Genomic DNA, 19,767 nt, shown 5'->3' on the forward strand with positions numbered 1-19,767 from the left:
CTATAGTAACTCATTCTATAGAAAATATAGAAGAAAAAAGTATATAAAAAAAACTTATATATAAGTTATATAAGAAAAAAGTCACAAAATCTAAGTGAATGTGAGTAATGTCCATTTAATGGGGTTTAGATATTGGCTAAAGTTACCTCCTCTCATTAATCATTCTGAGATATCTAGTAATACTTGTAGGTTAGATGAAATGAAAACATCTCAAATAATTAAAAATTACCTAAATAAATGTGAACTACTTGACATTTTGGGGATAGATGGCATTGACACGATTTTTAAATGAAGTTAACATATCTTTGGCAAGTTAAGAGAACTTTAGCATTATTTAATACTACTTGAAATTTTACAACTTAATGAAGGTATGAACCATATCTTTGATCTACCTGGGGAAAAAAAAACATAATTTTCATTAAAGGAATTACAATAAAATTAGGAACTTTTGTGTAAGAACATTCATTTAGACGGTGGACTAAATGTTTTCTTAAAAGAAAAAACAATGTACTTACTTCTAAGATTATGAAGTAACATATCTAGTAAAGTCATAAATTTTGAATATTGAATAACAGAAAAGTCCATTCCTCTAGCCCACAAAAATCCAGATACATAATAATCTAGTAGAATGGCTTCCTTTAAACAGGTTTGAAGGTTTTTGAAATTCAAAAACTTTTTCAGTTTTCTGTAATGAAAAGAAAAATCCAGACATTAAAATCAGATTAGTGAACATTTCCTCTTCTACGTTTTAAAAACGCAGATATTTTTCTTGAATTAAAATTATATAACGCTCTGAATCTAAAAATATCCTTAAGTTATGTCAAAATCCTAAGTCTAAAATGACATTCAAAAGGGAAACAGAAAAAACAACAACAACAAAAAAGGAAACGAGAGGTAAGAAAGAGATGAAGAGAACAAGCATGAGCACTCTTTTTGGGCTTCTTCCTCCACTTCTTCTATTCTTCTCATTGTTCCCTTCACCTTCTTCCTCTTCTTCCTCTTCCATCTTCCAAGTATAGTAACTTTACTAGCATTTTTTTTCTCCAAAATTCAATTCCTTTTTCTATTTATATGATCAAATTTATTTCTGACAATGTTCTGGAACTGTATTGTGAAATATTTGTTCTGTTTTCTTTCTTTTTTTAATATTTACTTAATTTTGGGAGAGAGAGAGCATGAGCATGTGGGGGAAAGGCAAAGAGAGAGGGAGGCACAGAATCCCAAGCAGTCTCCGCAGCTGTCAGGGCAGGAGCCTGAAGTGGGTCTTGAACTCAGGAACCATGAGATCATGACCTGAGCTGAAACCAAGAATCAGATACTTAACTGACTAGCCACCCAGTTGCCCCTGTTCTGTTTTCTTTTTTAAAGAATTCCAATTATGTCTATTTTACTCATTTTGCCTCTAGCTATAATTTCTGTTAACCTTCAAAAATTTTTTCAGATCATTTCCTTTTCATTTATGTATCTTTCTCAATACAGTTCCTTAGTGTTTTCAGCAGTTTCAAACCCTTGGGCTGCTTATGGATCTCACCTCTGTAAGAACTTTGTTTTCTATTCTTTGCTGTTTTACATGTTTTATCACCTTTTATCTGTTATCTCTTCCTTGAGTTTTTGTATCTCTATTTTATGCTCTTGTTGTGATTGTTTCATAAGTTTCTTTTTAGTTCATGATAAATATTTCACAGTATATTTTATATACTCATGGCTATGTTCATTTGGTTGTATTTTCTTTGCCTGCCAGGTTTTTTACCCTTTATTCTTAAATTATTTAAAAACTTTTTTTAAATATTTATGTTTGACAGAGAGAGACACAGAACATGAACGAGGGAGGGGCAGAGAGAGGAAGACACGGAATCTGAAGCAGGCTCCAGGCTCTAAGCTGTCAGCACAGAGCGCGATGCAGGGCTCGAACTCACAGACTGTGAGATCATGACCTGAGCTGAAGTCGGATGCTCAACCGACTGAGCCACCCAGGCGCCCCTCTTCAATTATTTTTTAAATGTCATTTTATGCATATTCTTTGTTTTGTACTCAAACCTGGCCAAGTGACAAGCTACAAAATAAGTTTGTTCCAATTATTCCAGGTTATTACTCTTTTTTCAATTAGTGGGTTAAAAGAAAAGAAAAAAGTCATTACCATCACATAAACAATCTATTTCTTGTAAATATGTCAATTATCTGTTCCAAGCCTGTGCCTCCTCATCCTGATGTTGCATACAAGGGTTCTTGAAATGGCACTTCAGGTTTTTCTTCTGATCTAGGAGAATACTTATCTTTTTTTTAGCTCATTCTAAGATCTTTAACTATGTGTATCCTTCTTGCTCTTTCTCCTCCACTCCTGCTTGATCTATAATGTTTCTGGCAATCATCCTCACATTTTGTAGTTTGGATTTACAGCATTCCCCTTATTTGGACAAAGAAGTGATTGGTATTTCCTCATTGCTTAATAGATTTCTGAGGGAGCATATGTGGGTGTGTGACAACTTTATACTGCCATTTTCACAAACAGGAAGTCTTTATTATTAATAATATTGAAATAGATTTTATGATCAGAATGATAAATACAACAGGATTAAACAAGTTTGGGAACAAATGAAGCTGATGTTGTGTTTAACATCAATCTCATCTATAGTGGTATCAAAGTAGACCTCAATGCCAAAAATGAGTTCTGATTCTTCTAAACCAATTGTGATACTCTCACCCCCATCCCATCATGCCATAAAATGGCATTCCGTATATGTATTCCCTATAGAAACTATTGGTGTATGGTGAACACTCTCCTAAAAGTGTTTGAATTCATAACTAAGGATGAGGTCTACTTTCTTCTGTGGAACAGAAATACAAAAAAGTAAATAAGTACATTTGACCACTACTGGTACCCATCTTATAATCATAAGAAAAATCAGTCCCAAAATTATACTCATTTCTTGATGATACCACTGAGGCCTTGCATCAATCAACTCTGGACTCAATCTATCTTTGAAAGTTGTTATGTATATTTTACATATACATAACATTGTCTTCTGTTTCCAACAGTTAGTCTTCCTTCTAACTGCACTCTTCATCTGCCATCTCCATACGTTTTTTAAATATTAAATATTTGACCTAAATAGTTACATGTGCTCCCTGCCTTTCATTTTCATTTTTTCAGTGTTTTGCTGTATGTAAATGAAGGCAACTATTTGTCTAAGAATATCTTAGTGAAACTTCTTTGGCATCCCTGTATCTTTGCTCTCCCTCATTCCCCTGCCACCACTTCCCCTAGTACCATTTGAAACTTAACCTTCAACTTGAATTGCAGGGCCAAATATTAACCATTTCTATTCTTTGTTCAGTCATTTCACCCCAAAGGAGATTATGCAGGGAAGCATTTGGAGCAAGATGCTGCCACAGTCTGAATGCAAAGCTTCCACGCATTTTACTGGCAAACTTGTAAGTTTTTCCTCTGGGGATAAGAAGAGACGGGACATGGGAGAGGGGAGAGATGGCTGTTGTTGTGGCATTAGAGACTACAGGAAAAGAGAAAGATGCTTCACAGGGATCTAGGAAATTGTGCTATAGTGATAGGTGATCAACTTTGTCTCACCAAGAATTCCAGTGAAAGCATTACATTATTCCTACATGCTCTTGAAATTGGAGTGCATCTTATTTTTTAAATATGATGACATGCAGAAATAAGCCTTAAGGCAGGAGCTGAACAGCGCATGAAGGCCCAGTTATGGAAAGGTTATTAAAAGATCTTTCAGGGTTATTTCTGTGTTCAAATAGTTATTTTCAATTTAGTCCTTATCCTTTTTTTCAAAAAGGATTTGGGCGGATCTGTAAAAAATCAGGGTTACATTAAAAGCATGAATGATTGATAATAGTTAGGAGATCATGAGAAATGTATGCAGACATTTAACTTCACTTGAAGTGTGCTCTAGAAATATGTTTTAATGATACTATAATGTTTCATTTGGTTGGCTGCTTTCATGAAACACAATTTTTAATTTTAAAAGCTAAGGAAATGTGCTGATTTCCTGTAATTTATTTAAATAGGTTTATAGCTTTGTAGACTGTATGATTTTGGCATACTTCTGTCACTTGGTGACAGGATACCTAAATTATATTTCTGTCATTTTGAAAGGTATGTAATCCCCATTTATAATAATGCTATTTTAAATAGAAATGAATGATTGATTGCAAATATTTCAGGATTACTGTTCTAAAAATCACATAAAGAACCTCAAGAAAATTACTTTGCGAAGAAATGGCTCCTGACATAACACTGTCATTTACCCAAAATTGATATCCTAAAATATGAGATTACTTCAGGTGAATTCTATTAATGAGAAAGTCTAAAAGGTCAACCTGCATTGAACCTCGTTGCTTCTATACTGCTAACTTCTGTATCACCCTCTGTATCATTTCTTTTATCCTAGAAGTCACCTCTTAAAGACTGAAAATACTTTTAAAATTTAAATATTTAACAACAAACAGAGCCAATAAATGGAAAAAAAAAGATTGTTATACAAGGAATGGGATGCAGTAAAACTTAAAATTTGGTAAGAAATGAGTCTAAAAACAATTTGTTTGCAATACCTTTTATTTAATATTAATTGCATTTAATATAACATCTTTAATATTTAATACAAATAAATTGTAAAATATATTAAATATCTGTCATTTGCATCATATTATTTTGCCCATATTAAATAACCTATGTTTTGCATTTCAATGACCAACATTTGAGATTACCTAGAAATGGAAAATAATATTTTATTTACTAAGCACAAATAATCAGGGATACCATTACAATGAATGCAGTTTACTAATCAATTCTCACACTAAAAACCAAAATTCCCAATGGGTATTCATTTCTTTAAAAATGGTAAAATCATCATGAGATACTTGTTTAAATATCTGTGAAATTTTTTAATTGACTGACTAATACTTATAAAGATATAGATAGTAAGCAGTATGGTCAAATCACAGATCACCAGGATTTCTAGCAGGATTTGCAGGTCCTGAAGGTAAAGAGCATCGTGGGAAAAGGCCTGTCAGTGTCATTTGCCTGCTCTTAATATGCCTTCTCTTCTCAGATTTCTCTTCCAGCCAGTACACCTGTCATATTTTCTTCTCAGTAGTAAATCACCTCTATTTCACAATATTTGTAAGATCTGCAAATGACAGACACTGACAGGATCATTTTCTGTTTGTCCATTATGGTCCACAATACCCTAACATCCGGACGACAGGCCTACAGAAATCTTATGAGACATTATAATCAAGAACATCACATCATTCCCACTCTCTACACATTATAGTCAATGAGGTTTCCATTATTAGAGCAACATAACTTTTGAAATGACTGATTATTCAAAACACGTTTTAGGAACTTGTGTCTTAGATATATCTAACTAGAATTCTAAGTAAATAATTTGCTGTAGAAATCAATGGCCTTAAGAATGAGATGTACATATACTAGAATTGTTGCCCATAAATTCAGTTTTACTCGCATTTTTAGGCAAAATATATGAAATCAGAGTATTTAGTATAGCTTCATATCTGATAAAAATCCCAGGTAGATGGCTTAATACTCAGGATTTCCAAAATATTAAAATGTATTAATTATTAATATTACAAAAAGTACAACTTATCCTTGTCACAATGAGACAGAAGACTTAAAGGTTATTGTGCATATTGAAAGTTTTATGAATGAAAAAGAAAAGAAGCAGAAGACAGCATATGTTAAAGGCTGCTTTTAACAATAAATCCTTACTCTCTCTTAACATTAACACATTGATCTGAAACACATTTCTCCCACAAGGAAGATAGCTGAGCAGTGTAAAAAGTCAGTTGTTTGAGAATTTTCATGTTCCAGACTCTGGATGGCGATATATATAATTATATATACACATAATCTCCAGAGTATATATATTTGCCTGACACAATAACTCTTTTTTAAAAAGTTTAAAATTTCTAATAGCATTTCATGGCCATTTATAGATGCAGAACTAGAACTGTTCTAGATTTGGTTGTAATATTGAAGTGCTTACTGTTGAACTCCATTTATGTCTTCTGTTAGCATTTCAGTGATTTGAGCAGCTGAAAGAAAATCTGGAGACAGAATCTTTTCATGCTCCTGGAATTCAGCATCTCTCTACCAACAACAACAAAAAAGGTGGAATGAGTTATTTCAATCACATGTTCTACATATTAATCCAATGATATGAAAATTTGTTCTGTGTTCTAGTTGCAATAAGAAATAAAATTTAAATATGACAGTCTTCCAGATAATCATTTTTCTCCTCTGTTTTCAAGTAATGGTACTTCTCTTCTGAAAAGTTGAATTTCTAGTTAATTTGTCTTTTACACATATTTAAAACTGGGTGATGGCTTTCAGTTAACAAACTTCTTTATGATAGTTTGGCTATCATAAATATGATATTTATGGCTATCATAAGTAATGCTGCAATAAACATAGGGGTGCACGTATCCCTGTGAATTAGTGTTTTTGTATTTTTTGGATAAATACCCTGCAGTGCAATTACTGGATCGTAGGGTAGATATATTTTTAATTTTTTCAGGGACCTCCATACTGTGTTCCAGTGGCTGCACCAGTTTACATTCCCCCAGATAGTGCATGAGGGTTCCTTTTTCTCTACATTTTCACCACTTGTTATTTCTTATATTTTTGATTTTAGCCATTTTGAGGTGATATCTCATTGTAGTTTTGATTTGCATTTCCCTGATGATGAGTGATGTTGAGCATCCTTTCATGTGTCAGTTGGCCATCTGGATGTTTTCTTTGGAGAAATGTCTGTTCATGTCTTCTGCCTGTTTTTAATGGGATTATTTGCTTTGGGGGTATTGAGTTGTATCAGTTCTTTATATATTTTAGATACTAACCTTTCATCAGATGTCATTTGCAAACATCTTCTCCCATTAGTATTTTGCCTTTTAGTTTCAGTTAGTTTTGTTGATTGTTTCATTTGTTGTGCAGAAACTTTATTTTGATGTAGTCCTAATAGTTCATTTTTGCTTTTATTTCTCTTGCCTCAGGACATATATTTAGAAAAATGTTGGTATGGCCAATGTCAGAGAGATGACTTCCTATGCTCTCTTCAAGGATTCTTATGGTTTCAGGTGTCATATTTAGATCTTTAATCTATTTTCAATTTATTTTTGTGTATGGTGAAAGTGGTCCAGTTTCACTCTCTTGCATGTATGTGGCTGTCCAGTTTTCCAACACCATTTGTTGAAGAGACCGTCTTTTTCCCATTGTACATTCATTCCTCCTTTGTTGAAGATTAATTGGCCATACAATTGTGGGTTTGTTTCTGGGTTTTCTGTTCTATTCCATTGATCTATGTGTCTATGGTATGCCAGTACTATGCTGTTTTTAAGTACTACTGCTTTGTAATATAACTTGACCTGCAATTGTGATACCTCCATTTTTTTCTCTTTCAAGATTGCTTTATTTGAAATCTTTTGTGGTTCCATACAAATTTTAAGATTGTTTATTCTAGTTCTATAAAAAATGCTGTTGGTATTTTGATAGGGACTGCATTAAATCTGTAGATTTTTTGGGTATTACATACATTTTAACATTGTTGTTCTTCCAATCCATGAGTATGGAATGTCTTTCCATTTTTTGGTGTCATCTTTCATTAGTGTGCTATAACATTCGGAGTATAGGTCTTTCACCTCTTTGGTTAAGTTTATTCCTAGATATTTTATTGTTTTTGGTAAAATTGTATATGGGATTGCTTTCTTAATTTCACTTCCCACTGCTTCATTATTAATGCATAGGAATGCAACAGATTTCTGCACATTGATTTTGTATCCTGTGACTTTACTGAATTCATTTATCAGTTCTTATAACTTTTTGGTGGTGTCTTTCAGATTTTCTATATATATAGTATCACATCATCTGCAAATAGTGGGTTTTACTTCTTCCTTACTAATTTGGATGTGTTTTATTTCTTTTTTTTTTTAATTTTTTTTTTCAACGTTTTTTATTTATTTTTGGGACAGAGAGAGACAGAGCATGAACAGGGGAGGGTCAGAGAGAGAGGGAGACACAGAATCAGAAACAGGCTCCAGGCTCCGAGCCATCAACCCAGAGCCTGACGCGGGGCTCGAACTCACGGACCGCGAGATCGTGACCTGGCTGAAGTCAGACGCTTAACCGACTGCGCCACCCAGGCGCCCCTGATGTGTTTTATTTCTTTATGTTGTCTAATTGCTGTGACTAGGACTTCCAATACTATGTTGAATAAAAGTGGTGAGTGAACATCCTTGTCTTGTTCCTGACCTTAGGGGAAAAGCTCTCAGTTTTCACCATTGACTATGATATTGGCTGCGGGTTTTTCATATAAGGCCTTTATTATGTTGAGGTATGTTCCCTCTAGACTTACTTCGTTGAAGTAGGAATAGATATTGTATTTTGTCAAATACTTTTTCTGCATCTATTGAAATGATCATATGGTTTTTATCCTTTCTCTTATTGATGTGATGTATCACATTGATTGTTTTATGAATATTGAACCACACTTGCATCCTGGGAATAAATCCCACTTGATTGTGGTGTATGATTTTTTAATGTATTATTGGATTCAGTCTGCTAATATTTTGTTAAGGATCTTTGCAACTTTATTCATGAGCGATAGTGGTCGGCAGTTCTCTTTTTTTTTGGTGGTGCCTTTATCTGGTTTTGGTATCAGAGTGATTCGGGCCTCAGAGAATGAATTTGGAAGTTTTCCTTCCTCTTGTATTCTTTTGGTACAGTTTGAGAAAAATAGGTGTTAACACTTCTTTAAATGTTTGGTAAAATTTGCCTGTGAAGCCATCTATCTGGTCCTGGACTACTGTTTACTGATTACTGATTCAATTTTATTGCTGGTAATTGGTCTGTTCAAATTTTCTATTTTTTCCTGTGGCAGGTTACATGTTTCTAGGCAATCCAACAAGGAGATGACCACCCAGCAGTGACCAGCCTGCCACATGCCTCACCCAGATAAGCTGAAAACCCAGTGCAACCAGGGGTAGCAGGGCCACTTCTTTATTCTAAGAGTTTTGGTCAACAGGATTGGCCACCAATCCTCAACACAATACCAACATTCCAGAACTGCCATGAGGACACATCTACCCAGCACTGGAAAAGAAAGAAAAAGGGTTAGAAGCTGAAACTCTATTGTAGGGAAAGCATTTGGTGGATCGAATGTGCTGCTTATGGCGAGAACTTCCCAGAGAGTCACCAAAGGGCTGATCTTCCCCTCATATGTGTCTTGGTTTCTCCCAGTGACAGTCTAAAACCACTGTGGGGCTCAGAGCACTGGATGATCAGTTTTACGTGTGCATCCCAGGCAAGCCAAAAATGAATTATCATGGGGGAGATCTCCTCTATGGGACTGACACTTCCCTCAGTTCTGAGTCATCTAAGAACACCTTCTGGTGGGAAGGAGCAAGTGTCCTTTGTCTTTGGAGCTAAGTGAATCAGTCTCTTATTCTAGCTAACAGGCTTAAGAAAAACTGTCCAAGAGCTGAACCAGAGTCTTATGATTAAAATGAGACTAGGTTCAGGGCCAGCTAAAGAAATTTAGAACACAAAGAGAATAGGAAGTGAGAACAGGTCCCCATATCAGTTCTCCCAAGTTTTCTTTTCCCCAGTGAATAGATTCAGAGAAGCACAGAGGCAAAAATTGCATCGGCATTAAACCAACTGTTTCCCAGAGGAGGAACTTACTGATCCTCAAAGGTCAAATAAGCGGTGCTGTGCAGACTTAATTTGGGGGTACAACTGTTCCTCTGAGGGTCCCCTCATAATCACCAAGATGATTCAGGCAGCCCAGGTCCAAGGAACCCAGAAGTGGACCATTCAAGTGGGTCGTTGGCTTCCCACAGGATGGAAATCAAACACAAACCAAGAGGAAGAACCGAGTTCAGACAGAGAGACATAGAGAGAACATATAAACAGAGAGACACAGAGAGAACAGATACAGACAGAGAATATGGAAAACTCAGAAAGGAAAGGAGCATGAGTCCTATCTTAGTTTGAGTATTCTGGATTTTTTATGGAGGACAATGGTCTGGAATATGTATCTTCTTAGGCATCCAGGAATCGATAAAACAAGAATGAGTCAATTTACAAACTTTAAAAAATATCTACATATTCCTCATTGTGCTTGGGCTTCAAGAGGAGGCAAAGAAAAGTAAAACAAAACAAAACGAAACAACTTGTTAGCCTCACTATCTTAACGTCTAGAGGAAGGAACAAACCAAGGGTGACTTTAAGACAAGAAAATAAAATGAAAAGTGAGCCATAATAAAGGAACAAGAACAGAGACAGACCAAGGAAAGCCTATAGAGAGGAGGTCCAGAAATGGACGTTGGTGAGATTGGGCAAGAATGATTCCCCAGGTGGATGAATCGGCAACAGGATACTTGGGGACTGGTTCTATAAATATCAACTAATTCACACAATGGTGTCATGGATACAAGTCAGGGACTAGTTGGATCTAAGTGGGAAGTGGGCATTGGAAACATATTGTGGGAGACCTCAAATTTAATAATTAAATAAATATTTCCTGATTACAACATGCAAGATACTGCACAAGAGATCACAAATATTTTAGACCTTGGCTGGTCAAAGAGTGATAGGCTGAAGAGTTTGTTTTTAATAATATAGGGAATAAGGAACCCATGAAATTTTTTAGCAGTCAAGTGACAAGATAAAATTGTGCTTTAAGGAAAGGCAATTTGTAGGAGGGTGAAGGACAGACAGGAGCAGAGAAAGGACTTAGAGGAGAGTTCAATGAAAATGTTTTTGAACTTTTCAGGAATGAGGCATCAGACTGCACTGGGTTCCTAGCAGTGTGCATGAAAAGAAAGGGGTGAATGCAACATATTATATATGGGGGACTACAAGAGGCCAGAATGAATAGAGGGTATGAGTTTTTGAAATAGATGACTGAGAGAAAGGCGATGATTCTTAGGGCCTCCAATAGCACCTATGCCACCTTTGTATGACCAGGCAACCTCTGTGAGTAGAGGATGTGTTAAAAGGTTTAAGGCTGATATAGCCCTGCGTCTAAGTGCACTACTTGTGAATACAGTAGTTTCACCTCCTGTTCAACCCTCAGCCATGTCCTGTTGTTCAGAGTACAGTCTGTAAGAACCATACGTGGCACTCTCATTACACCAATAAAAATGGAAGCATCAGAAGATGATGCTGGTTTTAAGAAGGCGACGTGATGAGTTTGATTTCAATGGTTGAGTTTAAAGTGGAATATGCATATCAAGGAAGAAATGCTTAGAAGGTAATTAGAAATGGTAGACTCAGAAAGGTCAAGTTTTAAAATGTTGCTTTAGGAGTCACTCCAAGTGTGAGGATGGATCAAACTGCCTAGAGCCAGAGCATGAGGAGAAGAGCTGTGAATGGGGGATGGAAGAGGTGATGGAGAAGTAGAAATAGGAAGCAGCAGCTCCACAAAAATCAAGAATTGTGAGATTTGGAGGGGTGGGGGAGGGAGCAAATGTTTTCAACGCAACAAATGGTTAATTATCCTTCCATGTGAATGGGTTCCAATAAATAAGAACAGCAACAAAATGCTTTGCTATAGTTAACAAGATAACATCCCACATTTTCCTTATTTCTTTTCAAGAGTAGAAAAATCCCAAAGCTAACACTTATTGGGAATGGTAATCATCTTAATGTTTGTAATTTAATATTAAATTATTGTATTTTTATTTTTAAAAATCTAATTCAGACATACAATAATGTACTTTATTACCTATCTTTTTGTAACCCAGGGTTAGCAATTTAAACTAGGTCATTCTATTAGATTATATACTCAATAAGAAAAAAATACTTTTAGTACCTAATATAATATCTTGCAGCTAGTAGGCCCTCAGATACTTGTAAATTGAGTTATATGCACTCAGTTTTTGGATAGGACAGCATTTTAGTCTGTAACATATGACTATATATTTGTTAAATGTTTGTTGGTTATGTTTTTTATTATTGGCAGTAAAGTATAATTATTCTTGTACTGTCAACTCCATTAGACTGTAAATTTATCAGGGACAGTCATTCAATCTTTTACTTCTTTTTAGAATTCTGCAGATCCTAGTCATATCAACATAGGTTGTTAATCAACTGCCTGAATTCATCTCTATCATCTGATGCCATTATAGGTGAAGGAGCATGATGAACAGTAGGACTTGGACTTGGAGGGCTCATGAGGCTTTGACTACTGACTAATTTTGTGACTTACAGCAAGTCATTTGAACCTAGGTTTGAGTTCATGTTAAATATCATTATGATATTTTAACAAAGATTGCTGTCATTATTAACAAATAAAAATATGCATGAAAAGTACATTGTACCTTCAATAAATTTTATTAGATGTGAAAATGTTCACACAGACATTAGAAGAAAATAGGTCACACAAGAGCTGTCTGAAAGAGACTACAACAATCTTAAACCTTTTTTACAATAATAACTCTAGCTAAGATGCTCAATATTAGTGTCTCTCTTTTTGCTAAAACTCGACAGCTTACGATAATCATCTTGTAGGAGGGCTTGCCTCTGGCTTTGTTGTTGTTTTCTTTTGTTTTAAATTGAATTCCTGAACCTATTTTAAACTATAACTCTTTTTTTGTTTGTTTATATGCTGCCTTGCACTTGAAAGAATATAAGGTGGTAAAAAAATCTTTAATCTTTCAACACATATATTCTGACTTATAAAAATTAAAGATACAATAGAAAATTCATGAATAGCCTAATAAAAATGTGGATATATAATTTGGTTTTCTCTGTAAAATTACATCTCTGACTAGAAAAATATGTAAGCTAAACTTCACTGTAACTCATTTTACTCCACCACCTGGTGGATTTTAGCAATTATTCCAGAAGCAATAAAATTGTAAGCTTAATATTATTTGCCAGATAATCTTGTCTCTGAATTTTTTCTCTAACTCACCTAAAATTTCCACATTGTATATATGTCTTTCTTCTAGAATTAAGCTTTCAGGGCATCTTTCTACACATCACTGGTAGTATTCTCAAAAGATTCTTAATAAATGTTCATTAAAAGAAGGACAACACAATTCATCAAACATGACTAAAGAGGGGTTTCACAGTCCTAGAGAACATAGACTAGTCTGCAATTTCCACACTCTGAAAGGCTCTCTTCAAGCATGAAAATAAATGTACTAAGAAGCAGCACTGTGTTGAGTGATGTCAGAGCCTAAGGCAAAAGGAAAACTCAGTAGCTCTGATGCTGTCTTTATGTAAAATTTTGATCCATTATGGGCTTTTTGTATTAACTTTCAATTTTTAAAAAATGCCTTCAACTAAAGTTCATCTTGACTACTAAATTTTGGCATTCCTAAATTTTGTGCCCAAGGAGACTGCCTCACTCACCTCACTACAGTCCAGGCCATCCTAAGGAGCCAATGTAAGAAAAAGAAAAATATATATATTTTTAAATAATAGATGAAAGAAGGATAAGTCAAAACAAGAACTAGATATTTAAAATAATGAATAAAATAGGCAAAAACCTTTGGCAAATGTGATTAAAAGAAAAAATAACTATATGCCACATTATATGGAAATACATTTGGAAATTATAAGACAATGGGTGATTTCCTAGAATATAGAAGTTATCAAATTTGAGCAGAGGTGAAAAAGGCAATGGAACTGACCAAATTAAACTGGATGTCTACTTTTTAAAAAGTCACCATGCCCACACAGTTGTACACTTGAAGTTCTACCTAACAATCAGGAACACATAAATTCTGTTAGTCTAATAATTACAGACTGTAGACAATTTATTTTTAAGCAGTCAGCATAGTCCACACAGAAAAACCTAAACTAGAGCAAAATGGAAATTATAAACCAAAATCATTAATGAATTCAAATGCAAATATTTTAATTAAAATATTATCTTAGAAAGTTGTGTCCAACAGTGTACTCAAAGAAAAATAAGCTGTGACCAAATAAGGTTAATTTCAGAGATGCAAGGATGGATCATCATTAACAACTGTAGCATATTTTTATGTCAGATTAAATGATTAAAATGGTATAATTATATAAGTAAATAATGAGCAAGCATTTGCTGGAATTCAGCAGCAAAACTCTTAGTAAAACATAAATAGAAAAAAAAAAACTTAAACACAAAAATAATTGTTTGCCAAAACATCAGATTGAATGGTGAAAAACTGAAGTCATTCTTATGAAACCAGAAACTAAAAAGGGATCTTGGTTAGTAACATTATTGTAATTCAACACTCTACAGAGAACCTAACTAATATAATAAGAAACTAAATATGTGTCTTAAATATTGAAAATTAAGAAATAAAAAATCTTTATTTGAAGATTACAGGGTTGCATACCTAAGAAACCTGACATTGTACTAACATGGTTTGAGTTAATAAGAAATTTGATAAGATGGTTACATAACATAAATATATAAAGGCCAATGGCTTTTCTCTATATTAGAAACTAATCAGAAATGGAAATGGTAGAAACTTGATTAAACTATACTTAGTTATAAATATAATAAGAAAGATATAGACCTAAAGAAGTTATAAACTTTATCAAAAGTTTAATAAAAAGGCTTAATAAAGGAGATTCACCGGAAAATTTCAAATTAAAAAAATTAAATCCTTCCCACATCATAAATGTAATGTGATGACAATTTTGAATCTCAATTGTATCATTCTGGAAACTTACAAAATAATTTTTTAAAATTATGCAAGAATACATACATCTTCAAAAAGGAAAATAATGAGTGAAACCTTTCCAAATTAGGTCACTGGAAAAGAAAGGTTATTAAAAATATAATAATGTACAATATATATAGGTTTTCGGAAATTCAAAAATACATATATATATATATATATATATACACACACATATATACATACATATACATTTATACACATACATGTATACATATATATGTTTGGATTCTCTATTCTGTTCTACTATTCTGGCCATCCTTGCATTTATTCATGTGTATATACACATGTGATAGTGACAGTCCATTTTCGATGGAAAGAGAGGACAGTTTATTTAGTAAATGAAGCTGGCATAACTGATGGTTCATGTCTAGAAGAAGATAAAATTAGATCCTCATTTCAAATATACCAAATATATCTATCAAAAATTCATTTTAGTGATGTTAAAGACATAACTGTAGTAAAATAAAACTTTTTTTTTATTTATTTTTTTAACGTTTATTTACTTTTGAGACAGAGAGAGACAGAGCATGAACAGGAGAGGGGCAGAGAGAGAGGGAGACACAGAATCTGAAACAGGCTCCAGGCTCTGAGCTGTCAGCACAGAGCCCGACGCGGGGCTCGAACTCACAGACCGTGAGATCATGACCTGGGCCGAAGTCGGACGCTTAACCGACTGAGCCTCCCAGGCACCCCGTAAAATAAAACTTTATATGTTAGAAAAATATTAAAGTTTACTTGCATAACCTTAAAGAGCTGAAGAAAGGAGAAGCAGGACTTTTAAAATAAGAGAGGAAACTCAAAGACCACTGGTAAAAAGAAAGACAAGCCCAAATGTCTGTCAATATCTCCAAACCCACAGCCACTATTCCCAGAGGTTCTAAATGTTTTATAAATAATACTACTGCATATTAACATTTTGAAGAACATTAGTACTATCTTCTCAACAATATTTTAAAAAGCAATATTTTTGGCATCCCCCCATGGTCCTGCTCAGGTTTTCCCATGGTATGTGCTAAAAATGGTTTCAATAAATATCTCTTGAGTGATACAGAAATTGCAAGACCCTGATCATCTTGCTGCTCAAGTTGAGCCCCAAGAGTTTCTCTCTAACCTGTTGATGATGCAGTGAAGGCTGCTTTCAAGGTCTGTAGGGAGATCACCTAATGTAGAGAGAATTGTCTATGGCCTTCTCCTGGACATGTTGAAGATCTCCAAGACAAGTAACACTACCTTTCCACCCAAGATTATGTAAGTGCCCTTACTTCAGTAACTAAGATAAAGTCTCGAAGGCACTGAGTAAATGTCATCCATTAGGAATGGGGTAACACTCAGAGACATAATTCAGAAGAAGCAATTGGGCAATAATCATTTATGTTTTCTTTTAGGTCTCCAATGTGAGTTGAAGTATAGTCCTTTTATGTATATACTACTTAAATGATTATATTTCCTAAACAGTATTTTTTTTAAGATACTAAGAAAGTCAGTTTATGTATGAACAAGCTACTGATAAAAGACTAATGATTACAGTCTAAGTATTCATTTATAAACTCATTTATGATTTAATTTATAAATATTTATAAATACCTTTCATTTTCAGATCTATACATAGCAAACATTTTCAGATTTTTGTCATTTTTGTCTAGTCTTATGAATTTACACAGGTATTTCCAAAACATTTAGTCTTATCTTCTAGAGGGAGGCATTTACTCCCATGTTACTAAAGAAACTGGAATGTCGAATTCAAAAAGTTGGCAAAAATAGTTTATGCAGTGTTTACAGAAAAAAAAAAAAAAATCCTGGACCTGCATCTCATGCCTGCTTGTTCACAGTATCTCAATAGATTTTGGTTTATGATAAGTACCTTCCTTGGATAAGTAACCACCTGTGATTTTAATTAGTTATCATGTTTTACTGAGTGCCTACTATGTGATCAGGATAATTGATTGTTTTTATTCTAGGTACTGACAACACATAAGTCTGGAAACCTCAAACTACTGGAAGCTTATGCTTTATTTTTGATCGACTTGGCGAAAAAGGAAATATTTCACTAACTGTTTGGCTCAGATGACTTAGATGGTCTACTGGCTAAGTCAATTTGGATACAGAATATATTAGAAATGACACCATAAGGGACTAGGTCTTGGGGGATCAACTCTGGAAAGAATCTGAGCTGAGCTGCTTTTCAGTATCTAACTGAAAAGCAGTAGCCTTGGGAACAGACTCAGAGAGGTCTTTGCCATCTTTTCCATCTGCCCCCTAAAACACATTGTGGGCACCAGTGGGCTGCAGGCAGGCCTTGTCACTCTAATGAATGCTAGCTGGATGGATCAGCTGGCTTCTCTGTGACCTACAGGAACTCTGCTTTCATTAGAATGGAAAATGGCATTCCTACCAAGCAGCATATCATATGCCTGTTCCTTTCAGTACAGGCTAAGTGAGTACAGCTAAGTGAGTCCAAATTCCATCTAGATTTCTTCAGTTTGTTACTAACTAAAAGACTGAGCATTTTCTGAATTGCTTATTACAGGGAATACCTGCTCCTCCAGGAAATTAACAAATGTGCCCACTGACAGGTGCTAACATGGCAGATAATCATCTAAGGTCTATAACTAACTCATTCATCTGACCCAACCAAAAAAAAAAAAAAAAAAAAAAAGGTGATTTTTTTTTTTTTCATGGAGTATTGCACTTCTTTGCATCTTTAAAAACGATTTCTTTTTTTTTTTTTTTAAGTGCAGATTCATTAGCCCCAAATTTATCAATCTTCTTGGAAAGGACATATCTACATGGATAAACAAGTATATGCAGTGTACAATGCCAAATGAGCATTTTCTTAAGTAAGTTTTTGTATATATTTAAGTAACACTATTTAATTGGGAAATTTCCTCTGCCACTTTTGAAACTGTTATTACTTACATTAGAGGTCACAAGGGAGTAACTAGCTTAGTAACCAGTTTATCACATTAAAATGTGTTTTTAATATATGCTAATTTCAAAAGGCTCATAGGAGAGCCAGCATGCTTTAGCGGTCTGCATACAGTATTCAGAAGAATCTTGATTGGGAACAACTTGTATATATCTCTGAAGCCAGGCACTAAATTATTGACTCCGTGTTTCCTCATTTATAAAATAGCAGCTAATACTTATCTTCTGAACACAAAAAAATGTTATTTAGACTAATAAGAGAGTTGAGCATAGCAATGTTAATTATAACATTATTATGCACCTTCAGTCTTAAAAAAAAAAAAAAACTGAAGACAAACTTCATAGAACAACATGATGGACTCAGTGCATGCAGATTTAAACTTTTTTTTTTTTTTTAGCAGTATCTGGCAAAGCAGATATGTCCTTAATTAAAATCATAGGATACTAAGCTTATGAGTAATTAAAGTTACCTAAAACCCATTTATTATTGAGAGTTGGTGTTGGGAGGGGTCTAAAGATAAACCTTTTCTTTTTAATTTTTTTTTTTTTTCTTTTAACACAGGAAACCACTGGGACCCAAGGAAGTTAAATAACTTTCCTAACGACAAGCTGATGCTGTGCAACTAAGCCATAAGCAGAAGGTCGATTTTCCAGCGTCCCTCCTTTGTCCTATCATGTGTTTCTTTATTTAGAGAAGTGATAAAATAACCAGGGAGACACCAAGCCCTGGCCTTCAAATATTAATCTACCAACAATGAAGAGTTATTTATTCCATGACATCTTTGAACAGTAAGAACAGTGATCATTGCAAAAAAATCAGTAGCACTTTCCAAAAACGGACTGGCCCATTTTAGATTCCAAGATCCCCTTTCAAGTGCAGAGAAGCGAGAGAAGCGCGCCGTCGTGAGGTCGCGGGGACCCGAAAACGTCCAAGGGAGTTATTTCTACAGTTTCTACCCGAGGGCACATCGCGCGGTCTGCGGCAGGGCTCGGGGGCGCGGGGCGGTGCCTCAATGATCCCCGCCTGTCTTTGGGACCCCGACGCCGCCCTAGGCCAGCTCTCAACCCGACCTCATCCCGTGCCGCGCTCCCAACCCGGGCGCTGGGTGCCTCCCTGGGGGCCGACCTCAGCCGCGGACCCTGCGGGCCCGGGGCGTGCACTCGGGGGGTCGCGGGTGCGGGGAAGGAGCGGCGTACCTCTAACTCCGGTGTGGTTCCCGCCGGGGTCGTCGCCGCGGGGGTCGTTCCCCCGGGAGTAGTCCCCAAAGACATCGTCATTAACTCGCCGCGGAGTTGCGGCCTTTCGTCGCCTAGGCAACCGGGGCGGGGCCGGGGTCTGGGTCTGGGGAACAGATTCATCTGCGAAGCGGCTTCCGGGTCGGCAAGAGGGCCCCTCTGGGAAAAGGCAGGGGCGGGGCCGGGGCGGCCGGAGACCCGGGTCCCGGCTGCTGCGGGCAGCTCTGCGAAGTGCCCTCACAGCAGAGCTTTGAATCATCGGGTAGAGAGACAGGCTCCTTCCTTTTAGTAAGAGTGAAAGCAAGGGGGGGAGGGGGGGGGGAAGAAAGGCAATTTAAATGGCAGTATCTAATGCTAACATAGCCAGTTCTCAATAAATACTGAAATGAGACATATTATTGGAACTTGATCATTGATTGGCATTGAGATTTTACTGTATTGGTATTGAGAAATTACTGTAATTTTAAGGTGTTATTGTCACGTTTAGAAGGAGAAAGAAGTGTCGTATTAGAGATACATATTGAAAGATTTAGTGTTGATGGGATGATAGAATGTATGCATTTACTCCAAAATAATGAGGGAGGAAGGGTTTGGGTCATTGAGTGAAAGTAGAGTAGATGAATCAAGACTGGGTACGTGGAGGAGAGTGCTCATTACACTACTTTTTCTATTTTGGATACATTTGAAGTTTTCAATGATAAAAGTATTTTAAAAATAATATATTAATGGCAGTATTCATATTCTTCTCTGAATGACAATACCTGCTTTGAAAATCTACCTTGTATTTACCTGCGTGGAAGTTGCTATGCAGAAAGTTTCCTGTAAAAATCAGACATTTTTAAACAATTTTTTTAAGGTTTATTCGTTTTTTAG

The 19,767-nt window shown here is 35.4% G+C and overlaps 1 protein-coding gene across 8 annotated transcripts in view; it reads right to left on the reverse strand.

Moving 5' to 3' along the window:
• The window catches only part of CABCOCO1 (ciliary associated calcium binding coiled-coil 1), a 126,417-nt gene extending 107,240 nt beyond the window's left edge, over positions 1 to 19,177 (reverse strand). For 5 of the 8 annotated variants that reach the window (XR_013550465.2, XR_013550466.1, XM_060642667.3 and 2 more), the window contains exons 1-3: positions 18,856 to 19,106; positions 6,039 to 6,142; positions 516 to 685 (exon numbers count right to left, since the gene is read on the reverse strand). Coding sequence is in view for 6 of the 8 variants with exons in the window: in XM_060642667.3 (XP_060498650.1) it covers positions 516 to 685; positions 6,039 to 6,142; positions 18,856 to 19,017 (436 nt within the window). In the remaining 2 variants the exon portion in view is untranslated. Of the gene's footprint in view, positions 1 to 515; positions 686 to 6,038; positions 6,143 to 8,997; positions 11,683 to 18,855 lie in introns of those variants that run through there. The other 3 variants (XM_060642671.3, XM_060642675.3, XM_060642670.3) reach the window with 3 other exon arrangements.
• Between the last annotated feature and the right edge of the window lie 590 nt (positions 19,178 to 19,767).

Source organism: Panthera onca, chromosome D2 (genome assembly GCF_046562875.1).
Source record: "Panthera onca isolate mPanOnc1 chromosome D2, mPanOnc1 haplotype 2, whole genome shotgun sequence".
NCBI lineage: Eukaryota > Metazoa > Chordata > Mammalia > Carnivora > Felidae > Panthera > Panthera onca.